This window comes from Metopolophium dirhodum, chromosome 6, assembly GCF_019925205.1.
Source record: "Metopolophium dirhodum isolate CAU chromosome 6, ASM1992520v1, whole genome shotgun sequence".
Taxonomy (NCBI): Eukaryota; Metazoa; Arthropoda; class Insecta; order Hemiptera; family Aphididae; genus Metopolophium; species Metopolophium dirhodum.
In genome coordinates this window covers 18351652-18376774 of record NC_083565.1, presented here as the reverse complement: position 1 = coordinate 18376774, position 25123 = coordinate 18351652, and the positions used below count along the sequence as shown (strand labels likewise).

The following is a 25123-nucleotide window of genomic DNA, read 5'->3' as shown; positions in this document are numbered from 1 at the left end:
TTCAACGCTTTGCTCAGAATCTAAAATGTTATGGCTCATAACTAATGTATATTTATTTTTTGGTGCTCGAATGTAGGTTCACTCATTAAACCACTGTGAATTACATGACAAAGTGCTATAGTGAGGTTAGGAATTACAAGGCATACACAGAACTTATAACAGGATATGGTTATCACAATACCGTTTGCTAGTGACAATTTCAGTTTTTTCAGAAACCATAGAATATTGAAATATTCCTGTGTGGAAATCGCATTCACGTAGGTACCAATAATTACGTAAGAATTGTGTAAAAACATACATGTCAATAGATGAATTCATTTTAAATGCATTTCTGGTTCGTCCGCATAATAATAAATAATAGAATAACTGTTAAGTATATAATTTTTGTTCCTTTTGCAAATTGCTAATATTTTCAACAATTGTTTATGTTCACTAACTGCACTATCTTTTCCCAAACAAGCAAATTAGTTGAGAATGTGCTTTCAGCCTTTCAGCCATAATTGTTCTGCATTTTTTTACGAAGGAAATGGTGAGATACATTATGAATCATATTTTATTTGTCATTGTCTCTGTCATAATATCATAATAATATGATATTATGAGTTATGACAGAGACAATGACAAATAAAATATATATTAATTAAATCTAAACTAAATACTTAATTGTAGCTATTTCTAATTATTGCGCAATGATTCCAAATAAATTTCTGATAATTTATAATTTTACAATGAATTAAGAAATTCACAACTTCTGTGTACCTATACAATGTTGTTGCCGTTGTTGGTAAATACTCTATCGTCATTTAGTCATTAACAGTTTACATGTGCCAACTCGTTAAATTGTCTACAACGTCTATATCTTTGGCGATACAAATATTCAGTGCCTATATTATTGTTTTTTTTTTATTTATTGATCAATTTGCTTCAACAACAAAGGTTAATAGCGTATAAAAGAATTGACATTTGTTTTTTTTTTAATTACAATTTCTATTTCTTTAATTGTTAAATGTATTACTATATTAGTTTATATAGTTCTAATTTTCTAAATGTTTTAATATATTATTGTGTACAGTGTTACTGTACACATCAGGTATTATCGTCATCGTCGACACAATAATTGACAGCGTGTGCGAAGTTCAATCGTCAGACTATTGTGAATCGAATCTAGAAAAAAAAATCCACAATAAAAAATTTCTCAAAGCTTTACCTACTGTTGGATACAATTGTCAAAAATAACAATTAATAATAATTATGTGACCAATAAGTCGGTATAACTTTGCCGCTAATGCACCACTCTTTATTAGTCCTTAGAATGACGCATTGATGCGCATACCTATACAATTCGTATGCTTTATGACATATTCGTACCTAGCCACCTAGGCTATTTGTCTAAAATTGTTATTTCTGTTTTATCGCTCCTATATGTTACTTGAATACTTATCTAATATCTTGTATATTTTGTTATTTGTCTAAGTATCTTCATTATGTTCTATCTTGTAAAAGCCGCGATTGGCGTTAATATCTATGAAAAAAAAATATATATATAAAATTTAAATGATAATTATTATAATATTATCTCGATCAAGCAGTTCGCTTGAATATAAAATAAAAATAATAATCACAAATATATATATATATATATATATATATATATATAATATTTAGTGAGTCAGTTTGTTATAAAAAAGAGTTAATCAGTAGATATTTATATTTACCTTGAGTTGTAGGTACTATATACTATATAGGTACACTCAATGCCTATAGTATCTGCTAAACAGATGCAGCTGCAAAGTAAGTGCCCCGGTTAATAATCAAAAACATTAATCCGCTAGATAGCGAAACGTGTGCATGACTTTCCCCTGTCCGGTTAGCACAGATTTGATGTGGAACAAAAGGTAGTGATCCGATTCTATTACCGAGTTGCAAGAAAATTGTGGATTAAAGTATATTATGCTACCGTGGTAGCGGTTGGTACACCGGGCCGGGCTATCAGTAACATACACGTAAACAAGTTGAACGAATTGAGTATTGACGATGACGAAGAATTTCACTATTCCGACTTTCAGTAAATACTAAATACAAAAATCGAAGTATTTGCAATTATGATGATGTATTACGTACGAAATTAAAATATTAAAAAGTAAGTCCATTTTACATAATAATAATTGAAACGAAATATGCATTTGAAAATGTTTTGACGATTTTATGTTAAGGTTCTTTTGCTGTTTCTCTCTCGATAACACTAACCGTATTGACTTTGGGTGTGTGCTCTGTTTTATAGAAAGTATATGGTGGCAACTGTTTGGTGATTAGACCCGGCTTGTAAAACACTTGGTTAAATAAATGCATTCTTAGAATATAGTGGTCACCTTTCGATATGACCCGAAGTAAATATTCAGTGTGTTGAAATTAGAATTATTATGAAAACCTTATTTGATGATTTGTAAATAGTTAAATAACTTATTGCTTCAGATAGAAAATAATAAATTAGCCATTTGACCGTATTTAAAAAAAATTAATGACCAAATCTATTTGAACAATATACATTAAAAATGTGTTATAGGTTATTATTATTATTAATGGTAGTAATTGCTTGAACATTGTATTTTATATTATAAAATCTTATTGTTGCTTTAAATTACAGGTAAATTATAATCATGTTAACAAAATTTGAAACTAAATCGGCCCGTATTAAGGGTCTTACATTTCATTCAAAACGGCCATGGATATTGGCAAGTCTTCATACCGGGGTAATCCAATTATGGGACTACCGTATGTGTACCTTATTGGACAAATTTGATGAGCATGATGGACCTGTACGTGGTATTAGTTTCCATAGCCAGCAACCAATATTTGTATCTGGTGGTGATGATTATAAAATTAAAGTATGGAATTATACTCAAAGACGATGCATATTTACATTACTTGGTCACTTGGACTACATTCGTTCCACAATGTTCCACCATGAGTACCCTTGGATATTAAGTGCATCTGATGACCAGACAATAAGAATTTGGAATTGGCAAAGCCGTGCTTGTATTTGTGTTTTAACTGGTAAATACAGTGAATAATTTATTGATTTTCATTGATTATTATAATATTCTTATAATTAATGGACAATGTTATAAGTATACTTTTTAAAACTTAATCTATAATTAAGAGGATGTCAACACTTGGCGGTGCTATTTGTTTTCTCTCTCAGATCCACATGCAGCATTGACAAAATTATGCTTTTTTTTTTTAGTTTTTTTCTAATGTTAGACCAAAATCACTAAAAATATATTGTATAATATTTTTGGGCTTTAGGTACAATTTTGTTTCCGCAGTTAACTGCAGCAGACATACAAAATACCGGTGCAATCAACTGCGTAAACAAAACCGTACCTTTAACATAATTTTATCTAAATCATGTCTCATAAAAATGTAGTAATATTTATTATTTATTCATTTAAAATTGAAATTAAAAAAAATTATATATTAACTAATACATTATCAAACCATCAACTATTATCATTTATAATTTTTATAATTGGTGGTTTAACTCTAAAACCATAAAAAAAATGCATTAACATATTTTGTGTATTTTACTTATGGATTTGAGAATGAATATAAACATAGCTAGCAGTATTGCACTGACATACTTTTAAGAACTAATTTAGACACGCATTAAACAATATTTTATACTTATTTTATTGTCTAAAATTCTTTACTTAACATGTAGGTATACTTATAGACTTATAGGTTAGAAGTATTATAATATATACTTTATATCATATTATATTGTATTAATTTCAGGTCATAACCATTATGTTATGTGTGCTCAGTTCCACCCATCTGAGGATTTGGTGGTATCTGCATCTTTGGATCAGACTGTTCGTGTTTGGGATATTTCTGGGTTACGCAAGAAAAATGTAGCTCCCGGTCCTGGGGGACTAGATGATCACTTAAAGAATCCAAATGCTACAGATCTATTTGGTCAAGCCGATGCTGTGGTTAAACATGTGCTTGAAGGTCATGACCGCGGTGTTAATTGGTGTTCATTCCATCCTACTTTGCCACTTATTGTCTCCGGTGCTGATGACCGTCAAATTAAATTATGGAGAATGAATGATTCTAAAGCATGGGAAGTAGACACTTGCCGTGGACATTATAACAATGTTTCCTGTGTTGTATTCCATCCTAAACAAGAGCTTATTCTGTCAAATTCTGAGGATAAAAGTATACGTGTTTGGGATATGACAAAGAGGACATGTCTCAATACATTTAGGCGTGAACATGAACGATTTTGGGTACTTGCCGCACATCCAACCTCCAACTTATTTGCTGCAGGACATGATTCAGGTATGATTATATTCAAGTTGGAACGTGAAAGACCTGCATTTACACAATTTGGTAATTTCTTATACTACGTAAAAGAGAGATTCTTACATCGTCTAGATTTCACTACCCACAAAGTGACCACTGTCATGCAATTAAGAGGCGGTGGACGTACACCCATTTACAGCATTAGTTACAACCCAGCTATAAATGCAATGCTTGTATGTACTAGAAATTCATCAAACCTTGAAAATAGCACTTATGATTTATATCAAATGCCTAAGGAATCGGCAGACAGTAATGTTTCAGAAGTACCTGATAGTAAGAGGTCTAGTGGTTTGATGGCTGTCTGGATAGCTAGAAATCGGTTTGCCGTTCTAGACAAAACACACATGTTGGCAGTGAAAAATTTAAAGAACGAATTAACGAAAAAGAACATAGGACCCAATAATATTGATGAGATTTTTTATGCCGGTACTGGTTTATTGTTACTACGTGATCCCGAGAACTTAACATTGTTTGACGTTACACAAAAGAGAGTATTGGCCCAAGCTAAGATAGCCAAATGTCGATATGTAGTATGGGCAAATGATGGGTCATTGCTGGCAGTTTTATGCAAACATAATATTTATATTTGTAACAGGAAATTAGAAATTTTGTGTACCATACATGAAAATTCCAGAATAAAATCAGGTGCTTGGGACGATTGTGGTGCATTTATATATACTACAAGCAATCATATTAAATATGCTTTGCCAGATGGTGGTGACTATGGAATTATACGTACATTAGATCTACCTATTTACATTACAAAAGTCAGTGGCAACCAAGTGTTCTGTTTGGACAGAGAGTGTCGACCAAGAGTGTTGAATATTGATACTACAGAATACAAATTTAAATTGGCACTTATCAAACGAAAGTATGAAGAAGTGTTGCACATAGTCAGGAACGATAGATTAATTGGACAGTCTATAATAGCATACTTGCAGCAAAAAGGGTATCCAGAAGTGGCATTACATTTTGTCAAGGACAACAAGACCAGATTCTCATTAGCACTGGAGTGTGGAAATATAGATATTGCTTTAGAAGCAGCTAGGACTCTGGATGACAAGGCGTGTTGGGAACAACTGGGCCAATCCGCGTTGCTGCAGGGCAACCATCAGGTAGTGGAGATGTGCTACCAGAGGACAAAGAACTTTGATAAGCTGTCGTTTTTGTATCTGATCACCGGTAACCTGGACAAACTGAGGAAAATGATGAAAATCGCCGAAATCCGCAAGGACGTGTCTGGGCATTACCAGGGAGCGCTACTGCTGGGTGACTGTCATGAAAGGATCAAGATTCTGAACGAACTGGGACACAAGTCGCTCGCCTACCTGACGGCCGTCACCCACGGTTTGGACGCTGAAGCCGAGACCATCAAGGAGGGCTACGAGGGTAACCTGCCGACAGTAACTGCCGGCGCTGCGCTACTCAGACCTCCTGCGCCAGTCAGCCAGGCCGAGTCCAACTGGCCCCTATTAACCGTGTCCAAAGGTTTCTTTGAGGGCGCCATACTGTCGGCGGGCAAAGCTTCGGGGCTCATCGACACGGCGATCGGCGATGACGTGGGTGCTGAGGAGGAGGGTTGGGGGGCCGAGGCGGACTTGGGACTCGAAGGACGCATATCACCTACGCACTCGGAAGCAGAGGAAGAAGCGGCATCGGCGGCCGCAGCGGACGGTGGTGGTGAGGACGGCTGGGACGTGGGTGACGAAGAGGTGGAACTTCCGCCGGAAGTGCTGGTGTCTCGACAACAAGATGCCGACTATTTCGTTGCGCCGCAGCCGGCCGCTTGCCCGTCGCTCGCGTGGTCGGCTAACAGCCAGCTAGCCATCGACCACGTCAAGTCGGGTGACTTTGAGAACGCGTTCCGGCTGCTCAACGAGCAGATCGGTGTCACCAACTTCGGGCCACTCAAGAGCCTGTTCATGGACTCATACCTCAAGTCGTGCACGTCGTACACGCCGCTGCCCACGCATCCGTCGCTGTTCGTGTACCCCGACCGCAACTGGAAAGACGGCGGCGGAAAAGGCCACAGTAGCAAGCCTGTGCTGGACGTGAAGCTGGAACAGCTGCTCAGCGAGCTGCAGGCGTGCTATCAGCTGACGACCGCTGGCAAGTTCCCGGAAACGGTGGCTAAGTTCCGATCGATACTGGCAGCCGTGCCGCTGCTGTGCGTGGACACCAAACAGGAGGTGACCGAGGTCGCGCAACTGGTGCACATATGCAAGGAGTACCTGGTCGGGCTAGTGATGGAGACCGCCCGCAAGGAGCACCCGAAGACCACCGCGGACGACCAGAAGCGCATCGCCGAGATGGTCGCCTACTTCACGCACTGCGACCTACAGATGTCGCACAAGATTCTCACACTCCGCACGGCCATCAACGTGTTCTACAAGATCGGCAACCTCAACACGGCCGCGTCGTTCGCCAAACGGCTGTTGGAGCTGGGCCCACGGGCCGACGTCGCGCAGCAGGCTCGCAAAATGCTGCAGGCCTGCGACCTGAACCCGGTCAACAAGCTACAGGTAGCCTACGATCAACACAACCCGTTCTCGATATGCGCTTACTCGTTCGTGCCCATCTACAAAGGCAAGGAGGAGGTAAAGTGCCCGTTCTGCTCGGCGTCGTACCAACCTGCGCACAGGGGCAAGGTGTGCAACATATGTCAGATATCGTCCATCGGCCGAGAGTCTACTGGACTCAGGATAACCGCTGCACACTTCCGGTGAAAAATATGATGTTTTCGTTTTGAAAAATATAACGCGCGCGAATTGTTCCACTTGTGTTTTTTATTTTTATTTTATTATTACATTTAGGTATAACCCTTTGCATATTATAAAATTATGATTTATGTTCGATATGTTTTATTTATATATATATATATTATTACGTACGAAAAGTATTTTATTGAATAAATAAATAAATAATACTACAACAATGATAGTGAATATACATTTTCTTTAGAGTTTAGAGACTAGAATTAAATAAATAAATACATTCGTACATAGAGACCGACAGTGGCCAAGCGCACAATTCCGTAAACAGTATACGAAGTGTAATGCACTAATATACTTGTGACAACATGTGAATATATAATAAATAATAATAAATAATGATATATTTGAGTGGTCAGTTGTTATAGAATCGACCGGCGGCTATAGCCATGATTTCTGGGTTGAAGGTGGCGCGTTCGCGTTTAACCATAGACTGGGAGTAGCTCCTCATCTGCGGTTGAGTCGGGTGCAATTTGCACCTGCAGTTGCTCACCACCTTTATGACATTGTTGAACATGTTGCCGTCCCGGCACTTAAGCTGGACGCGAACCATTTTCACGTCACCGTCGGCGCACTGCAGAGCTTCCACCTATTTTGTAACATAAAAAGTATTGTGTATTATAAAATATACTGGGACATTTAATAAAATTGTAAATCTTTAGCTATTAAAATTAAAAATATTTTATGTATTTTTAACTACAAAATAATTGGTAAATAGTCGACATTAACACGAATTTTGTCAACATTTTAACTTCAAATGCTTTTAGAAATATGTAGTTACATAATATTATATAGCTTTAAATTAAAGCCTTTAATAGACGTTGCATATTTCTTTGAACTTTGGATTTTTAATAATTGCTGTAAAAACAGCTTATAGGGAACCTCGTATCACATTACATTTCAAGGTTTTTGACCAAGCATAAAAATGTTTATCAACATTTCTGGAAAAATAAACTAACATAATTAGAAAATTCAAATGTCTACAAATCACACCAATGGAGCTAGAATATTTAAAAAAATATTTTATGTCTAGAAAATGCTAAAATAAATATTTTTTTTAATATTGAGGTCTGTGGTTCTTCTGGTATGTAATACCGTATGTCCGTTTAGGTACAACAAACAAATTATAGGTATAGATTTTTTTTAAAACAGGTTTTAGTAATATTCCTTTTTTCCTATGTTTTAGTTAATTTTTACAATTTTTAATGAGTTATCAATACTGTTTGATTAGTTAATGGTTGAATCATTTTTACTATTAAAGATGTCGCCCGCACGCGTAAATAAAAAAAAATGTGCTAATAAAATCATAGGCTGCACCTTTCTGGTTAATTTATATTTTTTGTGTAGTCGTGTTGATAATACACCCATGACAAAGTATATATTTTGTCATGAATACACGTATGTAATTTTATATAGTAGGTACCTCTATTCAACATTGAAGTAGATACACATCCTTTTTTCTGTGTTCTATACAATATAGAATATAGATTATAGTTTTTAACCACCCATGAAAAAAAAAATCTGTGTATACTATTATGATACCATCAATGATGTAATTAAGGAACTTATACATACATTTCAACTGCCAAGTCAAAGCCAAAGCCCCCCCCCTCCCCAAAAAAATATCCCTTATTGATTTAGATATAAGCCCCCTATGGGTTATTTTAAATAAATAGTTTTGTTAGCCCCCCTAGAATTTTAACCCTAGTTGCGCCTATGCAGTGCACAGAAAAATCGTTCGACTCTATATCGGTATAGCCGTATCAGTGGCGTATTTACAGGGGGGATAAAGGGAATCAATTATTGAATATTACCCCATACGCATGCATTTTACTAATATTATAACAAAGCGTACATAGGTACCTCTCAAGTCTCAAGTCTCAATTCAATAGCACTGATTGTATACTACTATATAAAGATGTATCCGATGGATGGCTATCGTTTACTTAATTCTGCTGTACTATCTTCGACATATAACAGAACCCGAAAGTACCTACCTATGATAATTTTAGACTCTATACTGATTAGATATTTAGATAAATCGATTTTACAGCACACGGGCTCGTTGGCCGTTTCTAATTCAACGAGCAAATTCAATGAACATTTTTCATCAATTATTTCCGATGAAGTCCGGAATATTATCGTAATGACGTCATTAGCTAATGCCTAGGAAATATTAACAAAATACGCATCATTGCCCGAAAATAATGGGTGTTATTTTATACAGTCAATATATCAAATACGCAGTCTTGCTGATTTGATCGGAAATATCGTTATTAAATCGTCATTAACGCCGTTAGTTGCTTGATTATTACGTCTTTGACGGTAACATAATATAATATTTCAGCTCCAATCTACACCCATGTATACCTGTTGGTTGTCAAACAGAGAAGATCGATGTCTCTGACTCAACGAGTTGGCCGAAACAAGACAGCGGTTGGCGCATACGGCTTCCACAACGGGTTTGGTGGACACACACTGTCCGTCGGTAATGTACTTGGTCGACCGCAAGTTGCAGTTCATGTCTGGAAAAATTGCACAGGTGTTATTAGAAAAATCGAATGCGTCGTAAATCGTAATAGGTATAATATAATATATAAATATAATGTGTTTTTATATAATATATATATAGTATACACGGAACGAACCCGATAGGACCAGTCTAGACTCGACACATATTATAGATGTGCGATGAGAACCAATATTCAAGCGCGCCCGCAGGAAAAAATCCCACCAGGGGCAAGATAAAAATTACTTATAGTCTAAATGTGCAATGTGTATATTATTTACTAATATATTAATTACTACAATATTACCATTGCGTATTTTTCAATTTTTTCATAAAAATATAAATAGGGTATATGATTAAGTGAACCGTCTTCTGATCTCACATCCATTTGATAACTTATAAATACAATACAGTGAAACAACACATTTTAAAATACCGATAATTGTTTCGCAACACGACGTATGCGATCTTCAGATTTTTTAGGTATACAGATATTTTAAGGTCCTCCTAACGATTCCCGTACAGCTGGAGAACAACTTATCCAAATTCCAAACATATTATGTTTGAGACATGAATATAATTGTTTTTTCAGCTGCAGCCTGCAGTGCAGTGAAACTATAATGAACATTAATACACATAATATGAATTATGATACCGGGAATGCCACTATTGTTCTCGTTGATAAATTTCATATGAAGTACCTATAAACAATCCGATCAACGTGAAAGCCAACTATAATATAATCCTTAGCCTAGAGCAGCATTTCTCGATATTGCAGTGATCGTGACCACGTTCAAGGTCGTGATAATTGTAAATTGGTTCGCCAATACGTATTACGTACGTAATAGTATAGTTAATACTTAATAACAATTATAATTTATATTGTAGATTTATGCCATGACGTTTTGGTATTTTTAAGTTAAGCAAAAATGTAAAAAGGTACAACGGTTTGCTCAAAACAAAAAACCCACAGAAGTTTTGCGAACAGTTAATTAATTAAATTTTAGGACATTTCATTACATAAACGTCATAAGCATTAATAAGCACCTTTAAAAATATTCTTAATTAATATTTTGTTAAAACTATTTTGTGTTTGGTCACGGTGTGTTTGTCAGTGTTAAACCAAACGGCTGAGTATCTATATATCTAATAGATATCTAATAATTAGGGCTGTGAATTTTCATGTTTTTTGCAACATCGTATTATTAATAATCAACTAAGTATTTTTGAATACGAAATCATAATTCTTTAATGTATATCTTGTAAATTTAATTTATTTCCGAAATCAAATCATTATTTTTATTATTATTATAAAATGGCTAACATAATGTATAGCACCTATATATAAACAAATGTTTTATAATAAATGCTGTGCAAAAGCGATAAATTAACTATAATACGGTATGCTTACCTATAGTACTATTTATGGATCTAAAGAGCATTTTTTATGTCTGTTTTTAACGTTAATATTATTTTTGTATAAGTGCAAAAGTGCACCGGTGTGCTAAAAAAAAACTCCATTTGAATATTTTAAAAAGCTACATTTTATTGAGAGTTAAAATCGACAAGTTTTCGTGTGCCCTATGGGCTATGATATCTTTTATGTAGGTATATATTTTTTTTCTTTCTCATTAGTAAACGATTGAACGCCGGATAGTGTTATGAGTTATGACTATGAGAAACGTCATTAAAAATTAATTTATATTAGATTGTATATTTTGTATATTATTATAATTTGTATCAATATTCAATGGACTGATATCGTTATCTTATTCTTAGCTAAAGATACATTAATCTTGACTTTATTGAGTACCAGATGTTTGTATAAATTATGATAACACGTCTTAAATATACGTGTATATACTAAAACACGAATATTGGAGAATGTAAAATAATTTTCCATGAATTTTAGGCTGGGTAAAAATGAACTAATTTGAGTAGATCGACAAATGGCTTAGTTGCAGTGGCAATTCGATAGACAAAGTAAAACGATAACCAAATTCTCAGACTGTGAATCGACAGACGACGATGGTCATTATGACTGTTAATTATAAATATAATAATATATAATATAACAATGAATAGGTTCAAGTAAATTTATATTTAATGGTTTTCCTTTCTTCCTATACAATGAACATTAAAAAAAAATCTACCAAGTCTTTAATTGTATGAATTTCAATAATATTTTTTTAAAGTTTACCACTTTAGCTTATAAGTATCTTTACTTTGGTTCGAATATCCTTTATTCTATAATTTTTCATGACCTGCAGCAGAACTCTATATACGTACAATATAGATACATAATTTCATGTCGTTTATTTACTATTTTTAGTTGTTTCTTCTTCCTTGAAAAAATTATAAATTATTTAAGAGTACCCTTTTTCAATCGAACTATACACGAATGACTTGATTACAAATATGAAATAATAAAATTACATTATTATCGTACTTGATTTGTTAATTATTTTCCCTATGTTATGTGTTCAATATTACTATATTGATGTGTTTACTGTATTTCATTAATATACAATTATAAAAAGCAATGAGTAGTAACCGGATTTATATGCAAATGCATATAAGTATCGCAATATAATAGTATTCCGCGGAATAAGCTTTTTGAAATCTGATGAGAATTGTCCCCGATTTAGATCATTCTTATTTAAAAAAAACATTAATTATTGTATTTTGCATATTTCAACGTCATTACTTATCAAATGCATATTTGTAGTTTTATAGTCCATATTATTATTTATAGCACACATATTATTTGTTTTTCGTCATATTTTCACGTTCACAGCCACATAATATCGTTGAAATTACGACCGGCCTTTATTGCCAAAGATAAGATGACATACTCATATGCGACATATATCTTATATAGTTATATACTTATATATTATATTATATTAATATAGATAAATTCGGTGTTCATATATTATATAATAGAGTTCATGTGTTCGACGGAAACCGGTCAGAACTAATATTTTATAGATTTAAGATAAATAATGTTAGGGAAGAACTTCGTGAAGACGACGAATTACTTTTTAAAACCTTTTTATACCTTTTTTAATACTTAATTAATTAATACATTTTTTTTGCATCATTTTAAATAAAATGTTTTTGATTCAATTTTAAACACATTTAAAAATAAATTCATATTTTGTAGCATATTACAACATTTTCTATTTGATATGTATCTAGTTAGTATCAAGTATGAATTATTATATAAATATATTAAAATTATAGTCTAGACTATATGGTATTAATGAAAAAAGCCAAATTTCAAATTTCAAAAATAAACAAATCTTAATATGTAATCAAAAATAATTGTCAGCCAATAGACCAGATCTTGCAGATTATAAAAAAATATTAACGAAATGCTCTCGTGCCTTGTACTTCATATAAATTTTACATTCACCCAGTGGTATGGCGAACTTCATTAACTTATGAGGCACAATAATTTATATTAGAGATTATAAATACTTATATTAGTAATTACGAAAAACTACGTAAATGGTAACTAAGGAAGATTGCAGGCTTAGTCTTGGTGTGTAGTTAATAAAATATTTATTATATGTGAAATGCCCCTAATCTCCAAGACACCTACCACCCTTTAAACTGAGGCACGTGCCTCAAATTAAGTCCTTCGTGATTAATGAATACAAGTGTACACCTAACAAAATATAGTAATAATTTTAATTATGAACCTAATAGGTGGCAAATTATAGTGCACTTCCCTTAAAAAATGTCTATCAAAACTGTGTAAATATTATAAATGGTTATACACTATAACCTATAGTACCTGTTTGATAATTTATTAATTGTTGCAACCGGTGTTAAATGTTTTTTAAACGATTTTCACTGTAATACCTGTAAGGCTGTAAATCATTAAAACCAGTATTATAGAAACTACATTTTAAATTATAATTTATACCATCAGGCATCATTAATCTGTTTTTTAAAAATAGAATAGTTTATTCAATTTAAATCAAATATAATTTTTTACATAATTTAAGTCACTAAATAAATTCCTATCATAAAAGTGGTACACCTTGTCAAATGGTATTACATTTGAAATAAATGGAATCATGGAGATTGGAGATAAATATTATGGAATAAAAATCATAAAATATATTCAAAAAAGTAAAAACTACTTATCGACTAACGTCGAGTGTGAATGTGATTATGTGAATTTAGTTTAATAGTGATTTTAAGTGAAGAATAAAAATGTAATAACAATAAAACAGATTTTGATCGTCATTGAGATGTTTAAAAATTTACTAAAAAATGATTATATACTCCGATGACAAAAAAACGACATGTAGTTTATTTATAATTTGTTAATAAAATATGAGAATGTAAATTTATAGAATTTGAAAAAAATTTAAAGTAAAAGAATACTATTGTTTATTACAGCTTATATTTGGTTAGTGTATTGTGTGCCTAATGTTTTTTAGTTTACTAGTTTTTTAGTTTATCTTATGATTATAATGCCACGTTATTCAGGAGTTGTGCTTTCTTTTGTGTACATTGGGAAGAAGAGGTCTTAAGGATGCTCATAGTTTCCCATCGAATTGCCCCGAACGTGCACAAGCAGTTTGTATTGAGGACAAGTGTACAATAAAATACTACTAATTTTTTATGAAAACAAGTTTATGAAAAAGATAAATATCACGGGTTACAACAGATTTTTCACATTTGCGAGAGATTAAAAATCAATAATAAAAAAATCGAGGTTTATGTACCTAATTAAATGTGAATTTTGTAAACTACAGACCTTTATACGCATTATCCCAATGAGTAAAAGATAAACATAAATATTTCAACAACGGCGAGGGTATGACATGGATCTTAAAGAGATCCTGCGGCAGATAAGTTTATTTTTATTCTGTGGATCATAATATTAATATGTACATATTATATAATATACATAATAATATGCTACATTATAAGTAAATCTAGTACACACGCAAAAAGTTACAAAAATATAATATATCCTAAATGTACATAATACATAATATATATAACAGGGTCTACAAGGTTTATGCCTTGTGTACAAGATCAATGAAATTGTGATTGACCGTCTGCGTATGAAAAACGACACTATTATATTATGGGACATTGGGACCTGATATGATGAGCACTGAGCAGATATCGCTGCAGGTGGTTTTGATCTCGACACCTCGTATAGGTACAAGGTACCAGTACGTCATATAGTATATTATACATAAATTATGAATCTCGCAGTAAAATTGTGCTTTTATTTCACGTGCAGACGTACGTATCAGATGAGTGAAAACTAGGTGAACCAGTTTCTATGATACAAAAAATGTTATAAGAACGCTGCAATATCGTTGTCGGCAGCGGTAGTCTAAATATCCGGTTTAATCTCGAAATATAAGAAAAATATAAAAAATATTTTAAGATGTTATAATTGGTAAGTTTAGGTACATCGTTTTATGCATGTATAACCACCGGCACAGGAAATCCGGATGCGAGAGTTTACGTACGTGCGTTATATTTTCGGGGGTGCAAAACTACACGCTTGCAAGGCCTGACATTTTTATACCGTACAATCGTATCATTTTACTTCATCGTTGCTCTCGTAACATTTTTCAGTAGAGGTCGGCGTGCAGTTTGGAAATTGTTTACGACTTCCCAGTATGAAGCGACACGCACAACTAACCTCCGTCGGTCACCTGCTTACCGGACAATGCCTATATCGACTACTGTTCTTCATTTTAAATTAATTTAATTAGTGTTTGTAACTTGAACAATATTATTGAAAATTATAACAATTATTGAAGTACTACTGGTCTCGGTTTTGTAGATAGTTATACTTTCTGAGTAAGTAATTAAAAAGCTCGTAGCCAAAAATATTTTACATTTTCTAGAAGCTAAAATTTGACGAAATTGTGACTATATTATGTATGTATACATATTATTATATTTATGGGAATGCGCTATGTGAGTAAGTATAATAACAGATACCTTGTTTAAATATGCATGTATTAAGTGGTCGCTAAGAATGTTACTTAGGCGTGCGCATGGGTGCAGCAGAAGGTTCATGTACGGTATTTGCAACATTTTTCGGCCAAAATATATTATTGGCTTGTGCCTTGTGGGCCAAGGCGGTGTCACAGTTATAGCCGCCTAGTCACAGTCGGTGGCCGCCTGGCCGGGGCTATTCATTATTTAATATAAGTAGATAAATTGGATCTGAACGCCTATGTAAGACATGCGTAAACATGTTATAGTAAATATTGTAAACTAATTTATTGTTATGTACTGCGTACGTACGTGTATGCAAGACGTATACATTTATAATTCATGATAAAATAATTTAAGAGTGTTCAAAACTGTGCACAAATTATATAATTTTTAGTTAAATGAGTGTGATTTTACATATTATTTTCATGTATTTTGGTTTTTGGCACATATTAAGAAAATCACACAGAAAAATATTGAATTGCATTTCTGTTTATATTAAGTGTGTCAATACAATTTCAATCCATACCTATAGTTGTTCCGATTACGTATGCCAATGTTATAGCACTATAGATACCTACAATTAATTAAATTTATTATTTACCATTTTTTACAGACAGATTGGGTAATAAATATTTATTCAATTGAGTATTTTTTCATCTAATTGTATAACTAAATAATGTTAATAATATGGTTTTACGTTTTAATTATTTAAATTTATTGGAATAACAAGTAAAATCCATTTCCTAGTTGTCAAACAGACTAAAGTACCGTAAACCATGTCGTTTTCGGCTGTACTTTGCTTAGGTCAAGACTGGTTCGATAAGAGTGGTCACTATCGGATGTAGTAGTTACTGCAATGAATTTATTTAAATTACCAAATGATCATGAAAAATACGGTTTTTTTTTCTTATTTTATCGTTTTTACCGTTTTTTACCCCATATATTATACGTTTATTAAACTTTTTAGGTATAATACATTAATACCACAAGTATTTAAATTTCAAACTTAAGCCAAATATTTTTTTGTATTATATACATTTTTAACACATTTTCTACAAAATGTAATTATTATTTCATTATTACGCAATTTGCATAGTATACGGAATTTGGACTTTACTACTCAACTCCTGCCCATGCTACACATAGCAACATAATTGGGTTCAAGTTTGGATGAAAAGGGTATAGTTTTTTTAATTTTTTGAAGTTGTTTAAAAGTCAATATAAAATTGTATACAATTTTCTAAAATAATTGTATAAATACAACGTACAATAGCGTGTATCGGTGAATAAAATAACACATAATATAATATTATTTTATGCAATTCATACAATTAAATAATACAAATTAATATAGGTAACTGTGTGCATAATTATTTTGGCCCCATCATATCGTTTGTATTGAACTGATTTGTATATATTCTCCACGTTCTGTATGACCTTATGTGCTGTTTTTAATATGTACTTACATACCTGATGTTCAACCACCAGATGAATAACACACATGATATTGGTATATCTGCTATACCTAATAATTTATCGTACGTCGCGTACACGCGAAAAACGATAAATCATAATTGATCTTTAAAGTATAGGTCTTTGTAAACCTAAACTAATCTAATGTTCAAAATAATAAATCTATAAATTGACAAATTGGAAAAAAAATGTATTTAAAATTATTTTTACATCTAGATCAACCTCCTTTTTGTATAAAAATGTTTTCCTTAATTTGGTTTATTATGGAGGTACTAAATAATATGGATGTATACGTAAAGACGGTAAAATCGATAAAATTTCAAATCTTGTAAAATTGGGAGTGTGGAACTAAAGTTTTAGAGGTTGTCAAAGAATGGTCAATTTATTTTTTTATTAGGTACTTACTAGGAATCTAGGTTAGTTAACAAGTTTTCCCCTCTCTATGGTTTATCTAGGGGCGCCATTAAAAAAATTAATATTTAAAATAGTTTTAAATAGGTACATAACTAATACTAAACTATAAATAATATCAAAGTACAATCAATTATTTTAAGCACAGGTCTTATGGCAAAAATAAAATAATTTATTGAAAACTAGTACAAAAGCGGGAAGTTTAATGTAATTGCAGAGTCCCAACTTGATCACAAATATTAGCAGGACACCTGCTTGAAAACCGATACTGTCCCACCAACATCAAATTAACTTTTTAAAAAGTACTAACTATAGCGTTTAATATCGATTGTTTCGATACGGTATGATTTCATACTATTCAAAAAGTTAATATTAAACTTAACCAATATTATTGCAGGCTAACTGAAAACAGATGTCCTGCCACAAATCAGTATGGTGTCATAATATGTGGCAAAACTGATGACACATAACACCTAACTAATAGAATAACTGCACTGTTTCCAAAATTGGATATTAATTACATTTCCCCGTGCAGTGTCATATAACATGAACACTGAACAGTCTAGGTATACCTATATTATATTATAATTATTTAGGTACTATACACCGGACGTTTGGACTCACCTGTTTCTATATCGAAACTGTCATCTGGCTTTTGTTGTTTAGTGTTGATGTACGAGTCGATGATTTCGTCCATGGTGGGGGGCGTCTTCTGCTTGATCTCACCTTGCTGTTTCGACTTGAGCATGTCTCGCAGGAGTGATTTCAACACGTCCTTGGGGTTCAGGTCACCCATCATGAACTCTGGGCCTTCAGATTCCGTTTGGGGGAGTCTCAGAGACGAAACACTGGCGGGCGGATTCAGAGACGAAAAGCTGGAGGGTGGGCTGTTGAAGTACTCCTTGGGTGGTTCCGACACCGGTCCCGGCACTCGGACCGATTCGAACTGCTGCGACGGCGATCTCGCGTCGTATTTCTCGTATTTGACCACCGCGGCTGGCCACTCGGTGGCCTCATAGAACTCGCGGTATTTCTGCGGACCGCTGCCGACGTTGAACTGTCCCACCACCGGTTCAACGAATCCATATTTCAACGATTCTCCTGTTTTTGGCGGACCATCGTGTCTTGGCGAATTTTCGTAATACAACGGTGACAACTGGTGGTCGCGCTTGTGCGGATTTTCGGTATCCCGTTTTTGGGAAATCACGGAAGTCCGGTCCGACCTGTCCTGTTCGTTACTGTAATCACGGTCAAGTACGGCGGACGGTTTCACTTCACCCGGGACGTATTCTTCCACCTTGTACGTGAGCGGTTTCACGAACCCGTAATTGCTTAACTTCGGGGCGGCCGTCACGGCGGTTGCCCGGTGCGGGGACTGTTGGTGGTTCTTGACCGAACTCCGTCTGTTATCGGTGATACTGTTTGTGTCAACGGCGGCGGCGGCGTTAGGCGATTTGTATGGCGTGAATATCGGCGGAACAATTGGCCGGAACGAGTCTTCTTGCAGCGCGTAATCGCGTAATACTTGCTGTTGATGATGCTGAACTCCTCCATCCAAGACGTGTTTGGGTACCAGCACGGTCGCGAACGGTTTCGACGACGCTACCGCGGTGGCATTTGCTTTAGCGTTGACCACGAACGCTGTTGAATTTCGCTGATTACTGGTGGATTGGGGTGACATTTGTACGGAGGTGGTGACAGTGGAATGAAGCGATGACTGCGGTGCCTGGTTTTGTGCCTTCAAGATCCGCCTGATTTTCGTGCCATTGAATTTTGTCTTGATTTTAGATTGTTCTCCGGTGACCGTCGGCGAACCCCGGAAGTCCACCGTCGAAGTCGCGTACTTGACTTCGGCCTCAGACCGAGGTACCGAATAAATGGGAGACTTGTGTGACGGGTCTTTGGTGTCAGCGGACACGGCGACGTTCCTAGCGGTTACGATGTATGTAGACGGTGTTACCGTCCTGTAAACGGAACCTGTAGCTGGAGTGGTCGGACTAGGAACAGGGGTCGTCCCAGCGTCTTGCAGCTGTTTCCTCTTGCCCGCGGGCGCCGAGGTGAAGAACACTCGCACCACGTCCATCGGCATTTCCGTGGTCCTCGATGGCAACTTCTGTTCCGCGTTCCCTCCAAAGTCCCTGACGTTCGACAGGTTGGCGTAAACCTGCGCCGGATACACCGGATATGCCTTATGCTGCATGGCGTGGTTCTGCAACGTTTCGTTACTAACAGACGCCGTCCGGTGATTTTTATACTGCACTTCGTCGATTTTTCTACTCTCCCCGGCACAATTACCGACGGCGAAACCGGAAACCACAACGATCCACAATTTAATTGCGCTGAAACACACAGAGCGCTGTATCGATGTTTATCAATGATTTCGAAAATACGTAAGTATAAGTAGTAATACAATTATAATAACAATAATCCAAATTTCAAAACACTGCAAATAGCAAAGCGGTTTTCATTATTATATAATATTACATATAATTAGGTAACCTATAATAATTATTGTCTTAAAAAATGTAGGTGTATTCAAATATTTTATATGTTTTTTGATTTTAACATTCATTGTGAATAGGTATATACAATATACAATCCCTAAAAGATAATAAAAGTATTGCTCGCATAATATTTTGTGTACAGAGTAAATACCAAGCATATGGGTTACCCTCATTTTTTCCTTTAGTAATGATTTTATTCAAATTCTTATTTTTGGAATTTTTGAATATAGGTATCTGCTTAAAGACCATATTTTTAATACCTGTGGCATATAAATTTCTGTTTTTTTTCAAACAAAAACCCCCTTTCACTGTAATATGTCAAATTCTTTGGAAATTTTGATTTAATTTTGCTGTACATAATTGAAAATTTTAACGAGTAGATTCTTATAGCTATGAATATATGTTTATACCAAGAATAGTAGTCCATTTTATAATAGTTTTGCAAAATTATATAATAGATGTAATTTTGGATCTAGTAGGTTGTATGTATTTAAAAACTTTTACCATTTTTACAAATTATAAATATTGATAGAATAATATTGATTTCTAACATTTTCAAATCACCATAGCTCCTATATTATCTTTCAAATCTATTATCGTGGACCTATAATTCTTAGTACACAAATTAAACTCTAAGACTACTCGTTTGAATTTTGATTTTAATATGTCAAGGTTTTTAAAAAAAATATCCACTAAACAATTTATATTAGAAAAACAAGATCCTCATTTGAAAAATAGAAGTTTGTATCTCCACGGGTCACTCCTTAGTAGGTAATACAAAAAATCACAAGAATTTTAAACCATGATCATTAAGTATAGGTACCTATTTGAAAATTCAAAAATTCAGATTTTGAATAGCTGCATAATATTGAGGAAAAAAGGGGGTGAGAATGCTTGGTGAGCAGCTATAGGTTATGTACCTATATATGGCTATAATATGTATATCATACATTAAATAAAACATTATCTTGTAATTTTTTTAATCCTATATTTACTTTTATATTATCGTGCCTACCTTTTAGATATGTATAGTGTATATATCTATTACCTACCATATACGTACACTTACTGCCTACTGGTTCAAACCATCTCATGTTCAGACAACCGTCTAGGTTACAGTGTCACTGTCAATGTGTATTTTTTATAGATGTCTTAATACCGCATCTGCACTGCATCCTTTATTATATTACTTTCAATATAGTGTAAAAGTTAAAAACAAAGAAAACCATAACCATTATCGGCTGCTAACTACTTTCCCGCTACGCAAACACAATCCTAAACCAATCCTGTTTATGATTTATCAGTAGTTTTAGCTCTACGCACTTTCATTATAATTAATTTGATACCCTAAACGTTTTTCTTTTCGTTCCACTTTTTGATAAGTGAGGCACGGCGTGACAATATTACCCCATATACAATATTATGTATATCGCATTTCACTTTCATATCATATTAATTTAAACTTTTCTCTCGTGTAGCATTCTTACTACATTTATCGATAAAAATGTATTGTATGCAAACAATTTTTTTAATAATTATTAGAGCGTTATTAAGTTGAACAGGTTTGATTATAGGCACTGGAAGTACAAAAAACATCTAAAATGTCAATAAAATAATCTAAGATTTTTTTTTTTTTATTGATCTTGAGCCCGGCAGCTGAGGCCATTAGCTATTTTGAGTTTTTACTGTAGGTTATTAAGTCGGCAGGGGGAGGAACACGTATTTGTTTAGTTTGGCAGAATTTTTGATAGGGCACCCGTAGGTATCTGCCATGCCCGGGTGGGGGATGGCGACACTTATTCTCCGGACACCGTGACTTGTCCGAAGAAAAATGCCACCCATGGCCTAGGAATCGAACTCGGGTCGACTGCGTCGCAGCCGACGCCTTAGTCCGCTCGGCCACTCCGTCTCCTAATCTAAGATTCTCGTTTAAATAAAACCAATAATTTTGAATGAAAATTAATTATAGATCATTTTATTATGCTATATTTTGAAAAATATTAAAACGATAAAATAAAGATAAGACGAGTAGAAATTAAAAATGACAGAAAATATTTATAAATAATGTGTATGTATACATCATGTTCCGTAAATGTGTACAACAAGAACAATACTAATGTTTAATGTCACTCCAAAAGTCCAAACATTAGAGATTATAATATTTATAAATAATAAAAAACAGGTTCAGTTTATAATTGTGCACTGTGCACGTCTACTAACCAGGGTTCAAATTTCAATGCATTTTATTTTTATTTTTTTTGATTGATTGATTCCAAGGTACAAATGTGTTTCAAGTGCATACTATTTAAAAACAATATTTTTTCCCCATTTCGTTGAAGTTATAGAATTTTTTTCAACGTTTTTAAGACGTTCTAATAAATGAAAAAAAAATTGAATCCTAGTTGTAAATGTAACTACTTAATAGCTATAGCATAAAAAAATATGTATTTCAGAGTGGCCAGTGCCTATATGGACTAGAACAACTTAATTTCCTAATTCTGTTTCAAAAATTAGAATATATTAAATATAGGTAGACATTTAAAAAAAAGGTTGGGGAGTAGGTAATCGCTCTGCTGTTTAGTTGAGTGTCGAGTGTATCTCGTCATTGAATAGGTTACGATGGTTACCAAACAATTATTTTAGAAATAATAAAACAGTTTTTAATAAAATAAAACAATGTTTTGAGATTATGTATATATAGTAAAACTAAAAACGTTAAATGTTAAACATTTTTTCTGAATTATGATTTTAGATAGTCATTAATTTATTTTAGATAGTCTACATAAGATAACCACAATTTCTATAGTACATAGTAGTTAGTTACCTATTTTATTTTGGTTATAAAAATTCAAAATACTAAAATATTTTTTTTGATTTTTTTTAAAAATCTGAAATAACCAATTTATAGAGATAATAATTTATGTTAATTTACACATCATAAATAGGCAGAGAAATAATAAAATAGTATACTGGTAGTAATAAATGAGGACTATCGCGGGTCACTGAGTTGTCTATACATATATATTAGTATATTAATTATTAACAGTTATGATATGATATTAATATTCCTTTTAAATTATTTGACTTAAATTAACAATTTTTAAAGAATTTTAAGTGGTTTACTTAATTATATTAAGTTTTTAAACTATGGTATTAGTTTAAAGTCTAAATCTAAATAAATAAAAATAACATTCCATTAATCAGGAGGTACCTATTCAACTTCCTATAGAAATATAGATTAGTTGATACGAATTTTTTTTATATTTACCTCATTTTTGCAATAACACAATCAAGTTGGCTTCTAATATGAACTGTATAACGACTTAATCGACTTATGCGTTAATAAAATAAATAATTATTTTCGTTTAATCACAAACTGACATAGTAAATTCAAAACGTAAAAATACTTCACTCCAGATGTAAGGACGTCAGTAGACTGCGTCAGTGCTGAGCTAGGTATTAAGATGTATGTTTTGGACCAACGGTAGTGACCAGTTTCCGGGCTTGGTCTAATTCCGCAAAACTGGTTGCTCCTCGCTCGACAAGTGATTTCAAATAAACCTGTCCCGCCGGTTATATTTTCTTTTTGCGCCGGTCGCAAAATAGAAGCTACAAAAACGGATCTGATTTAGAAACTTATCGGGTTATATCGGGATTCGGATATGCTATTTTGGCAACTTGTACCCACATATGACTGAAGAAAGAAAACCTCCAGAGAAATTAAATTCAATCAAAAACTAAGTACAAATTGAGTAAATATTAGAACACATTTAGAAATCAAATGTTCATGTAAAGTTAAGTTTTCGAACTATTGTACCATATATAAATTAATTTATAAATTCTTATAAATTTACGAGTAGGTACCTACATACACAATACTCATATCAGTGAATTACACATTTACACTGACCATCATATCGACACTAAGCACTTAGCAGTGTACACTTAGGTAGTTAGGTACTACTTCAGTACTCTGCTTCGACCATAATTTTCACATATGATTTTAACTTTAATAGTTTAAAAATTAAGCGCGCCATAACTATTCACTATGACTATTTAGTATTTTTTAATACCTACTATTTCACTTGCTCGCATGTAATATGATATAAAATAAATTGACTTTTGTAAAATTCCAAAAATTTGAAACAATCTGGATATAGTATAATAATTACCACTATTTCGTGAACTTAAAATCAAAAAGGTCTATCTCGAAATATGGAACTGGAGAGTTATTCAGAAGAGCAATTTTAAACATGATCTGTTATATCTTCTTTCGTAATTAATGATTTATAATGAATCTAATTGTTACAAAGTGGTTCTGCGTTAAGTCTTGTAGTTTGGGTTTTTTAAATGTCCCAAGCAAAATTTAACATAAAAAAACGATATAATATAGACGATTTTAAAAGACCGTTATATATGTATATTATACCTATATATACACCTAACACCTAAAGTGGAAGCATGAGATGGTTAGGTTTAGACAATTTTTTCACAGCTAAACTATGGTGGTACATAGTTGTTACAAAGAAAGTATTGGGACTTTAAGATTTCATATTTATATACAATATAGGTACTTATATTACCTACATTATTATGGTTAAGATTAGAATTTAGGTAATGAATAATAATTATATTAATTTAGTATTTACTAATACGGATGAAGTTATTTTATAAATACAAAATATAATAATAATTACGATAACGATGTATAGGTGCAGTTAGTTGTTATCAACACTCAATCATTTTTCATAACTATTCTGAACGATAGCAAACATTGCATAATATTCCTAATAATCAGAATATTATTTGAAGTAATTAATGAAAAAATCAAACATCGGACGAGTAGTTATTATTAGTTATAAGTATTTAAATTTGAAAGGATTGATTATTCGTTTTTAAATTACAGCAAAATATTAAAAATTGATAGATTAAAATTCGTTATTTTACCAATGAAAATTCAATATCGTAAAAATTTGAAATTCAAACGCTCAGAAAAAGTTAATATTACTTTCAGGTAAACTTTTTTTTTAGGGTAGGAAAATTTGTGGGAGTTTTTATCAACATTTCTAATGTTAGCTATAAAAGGAAAAACTTTTACG

General features: G+C 33.2%; 2 protein-coding genes across 2 annotated transcripts; one reads left to right on the top strand and one right to left on the bottom strand.

Annotated features, from left to right (window-relative positions):
• The first annotated feature begins 1986 nt into the window (after positions 1–1986).
• On the top strand, positions 1987–7303 carry LOC132946107 (coatomer subunit alpha). Its single transcript, XM_061015948.1, has 3 exons — positions 1987–2140; positions 2645–3054; positions 3796–7303. The coding sequence occupies exons 2-3, from the start codon at positions 2658–2660 to the stop codon at positions 7089–7091; spliced, it is 3693 nt and encodes a 1230-aa protein (XP_060871931.1). The 5' UTR covers positions 1987–2140; positions 2645–2657; the 3' UTR covers positions 7092–7303.
• On the bottom strand, positions 7246–23478 carry LOC132946109 (uncharacterized). Its single transcript, XM_061015949.1, has 4 exons — positions 23293–23478; positions 18145–19859; positions 9507–9661; positions 7246–7725 (listed from the first exon to the last, which is right to left on the bottom strand). Exons 1-4 carry the CDS (start codon positions 23295–23297, stop codon positions 7492–7494), a joined length of 2109 nt encoding a protein of 702 aa, XP_060871932.1. The 5' UTR covers positions 23298–23478; the 3' UTR covers positions 7246–7491.
• Between the last annotated feature and the right edge of the window lie 1645 nt (positions 23479–25123).

Bases quoted from the DNA above. Each gene is read 5' to 3' on its own strand.
- LOC132946107 (XM_061015948.1), top strand. From the start codon at position 2,658: ATGTTAACAAAATTTGAAACTAAATCGGCCCGTATTAAGGGTCTTACA. The intron at 3,055-3,795 runs GTAAATACAGTG...TATTAATTTCAG, and splicing joins TTGTATTTGTGTTTTAACTG to GTCATAACCATTATGTTATG.
- LOC132946109 (XM_061015949.1), bottom strand. The intron at 9,662-18,144 runs GTGAGTCCAAAC...CAATTTTTCCAG, and splicing joins CAGTTTCGATATAGAAACAG to ACATGAACTGCAACTTGCGG. The intron at 7,726-9,506 runs GTATACATGGGT...GTTACAAAATAG, and splicing joins CTCTGTTTGACAACCAACAG to GTGGAAGCTCTGCAGTGCGC.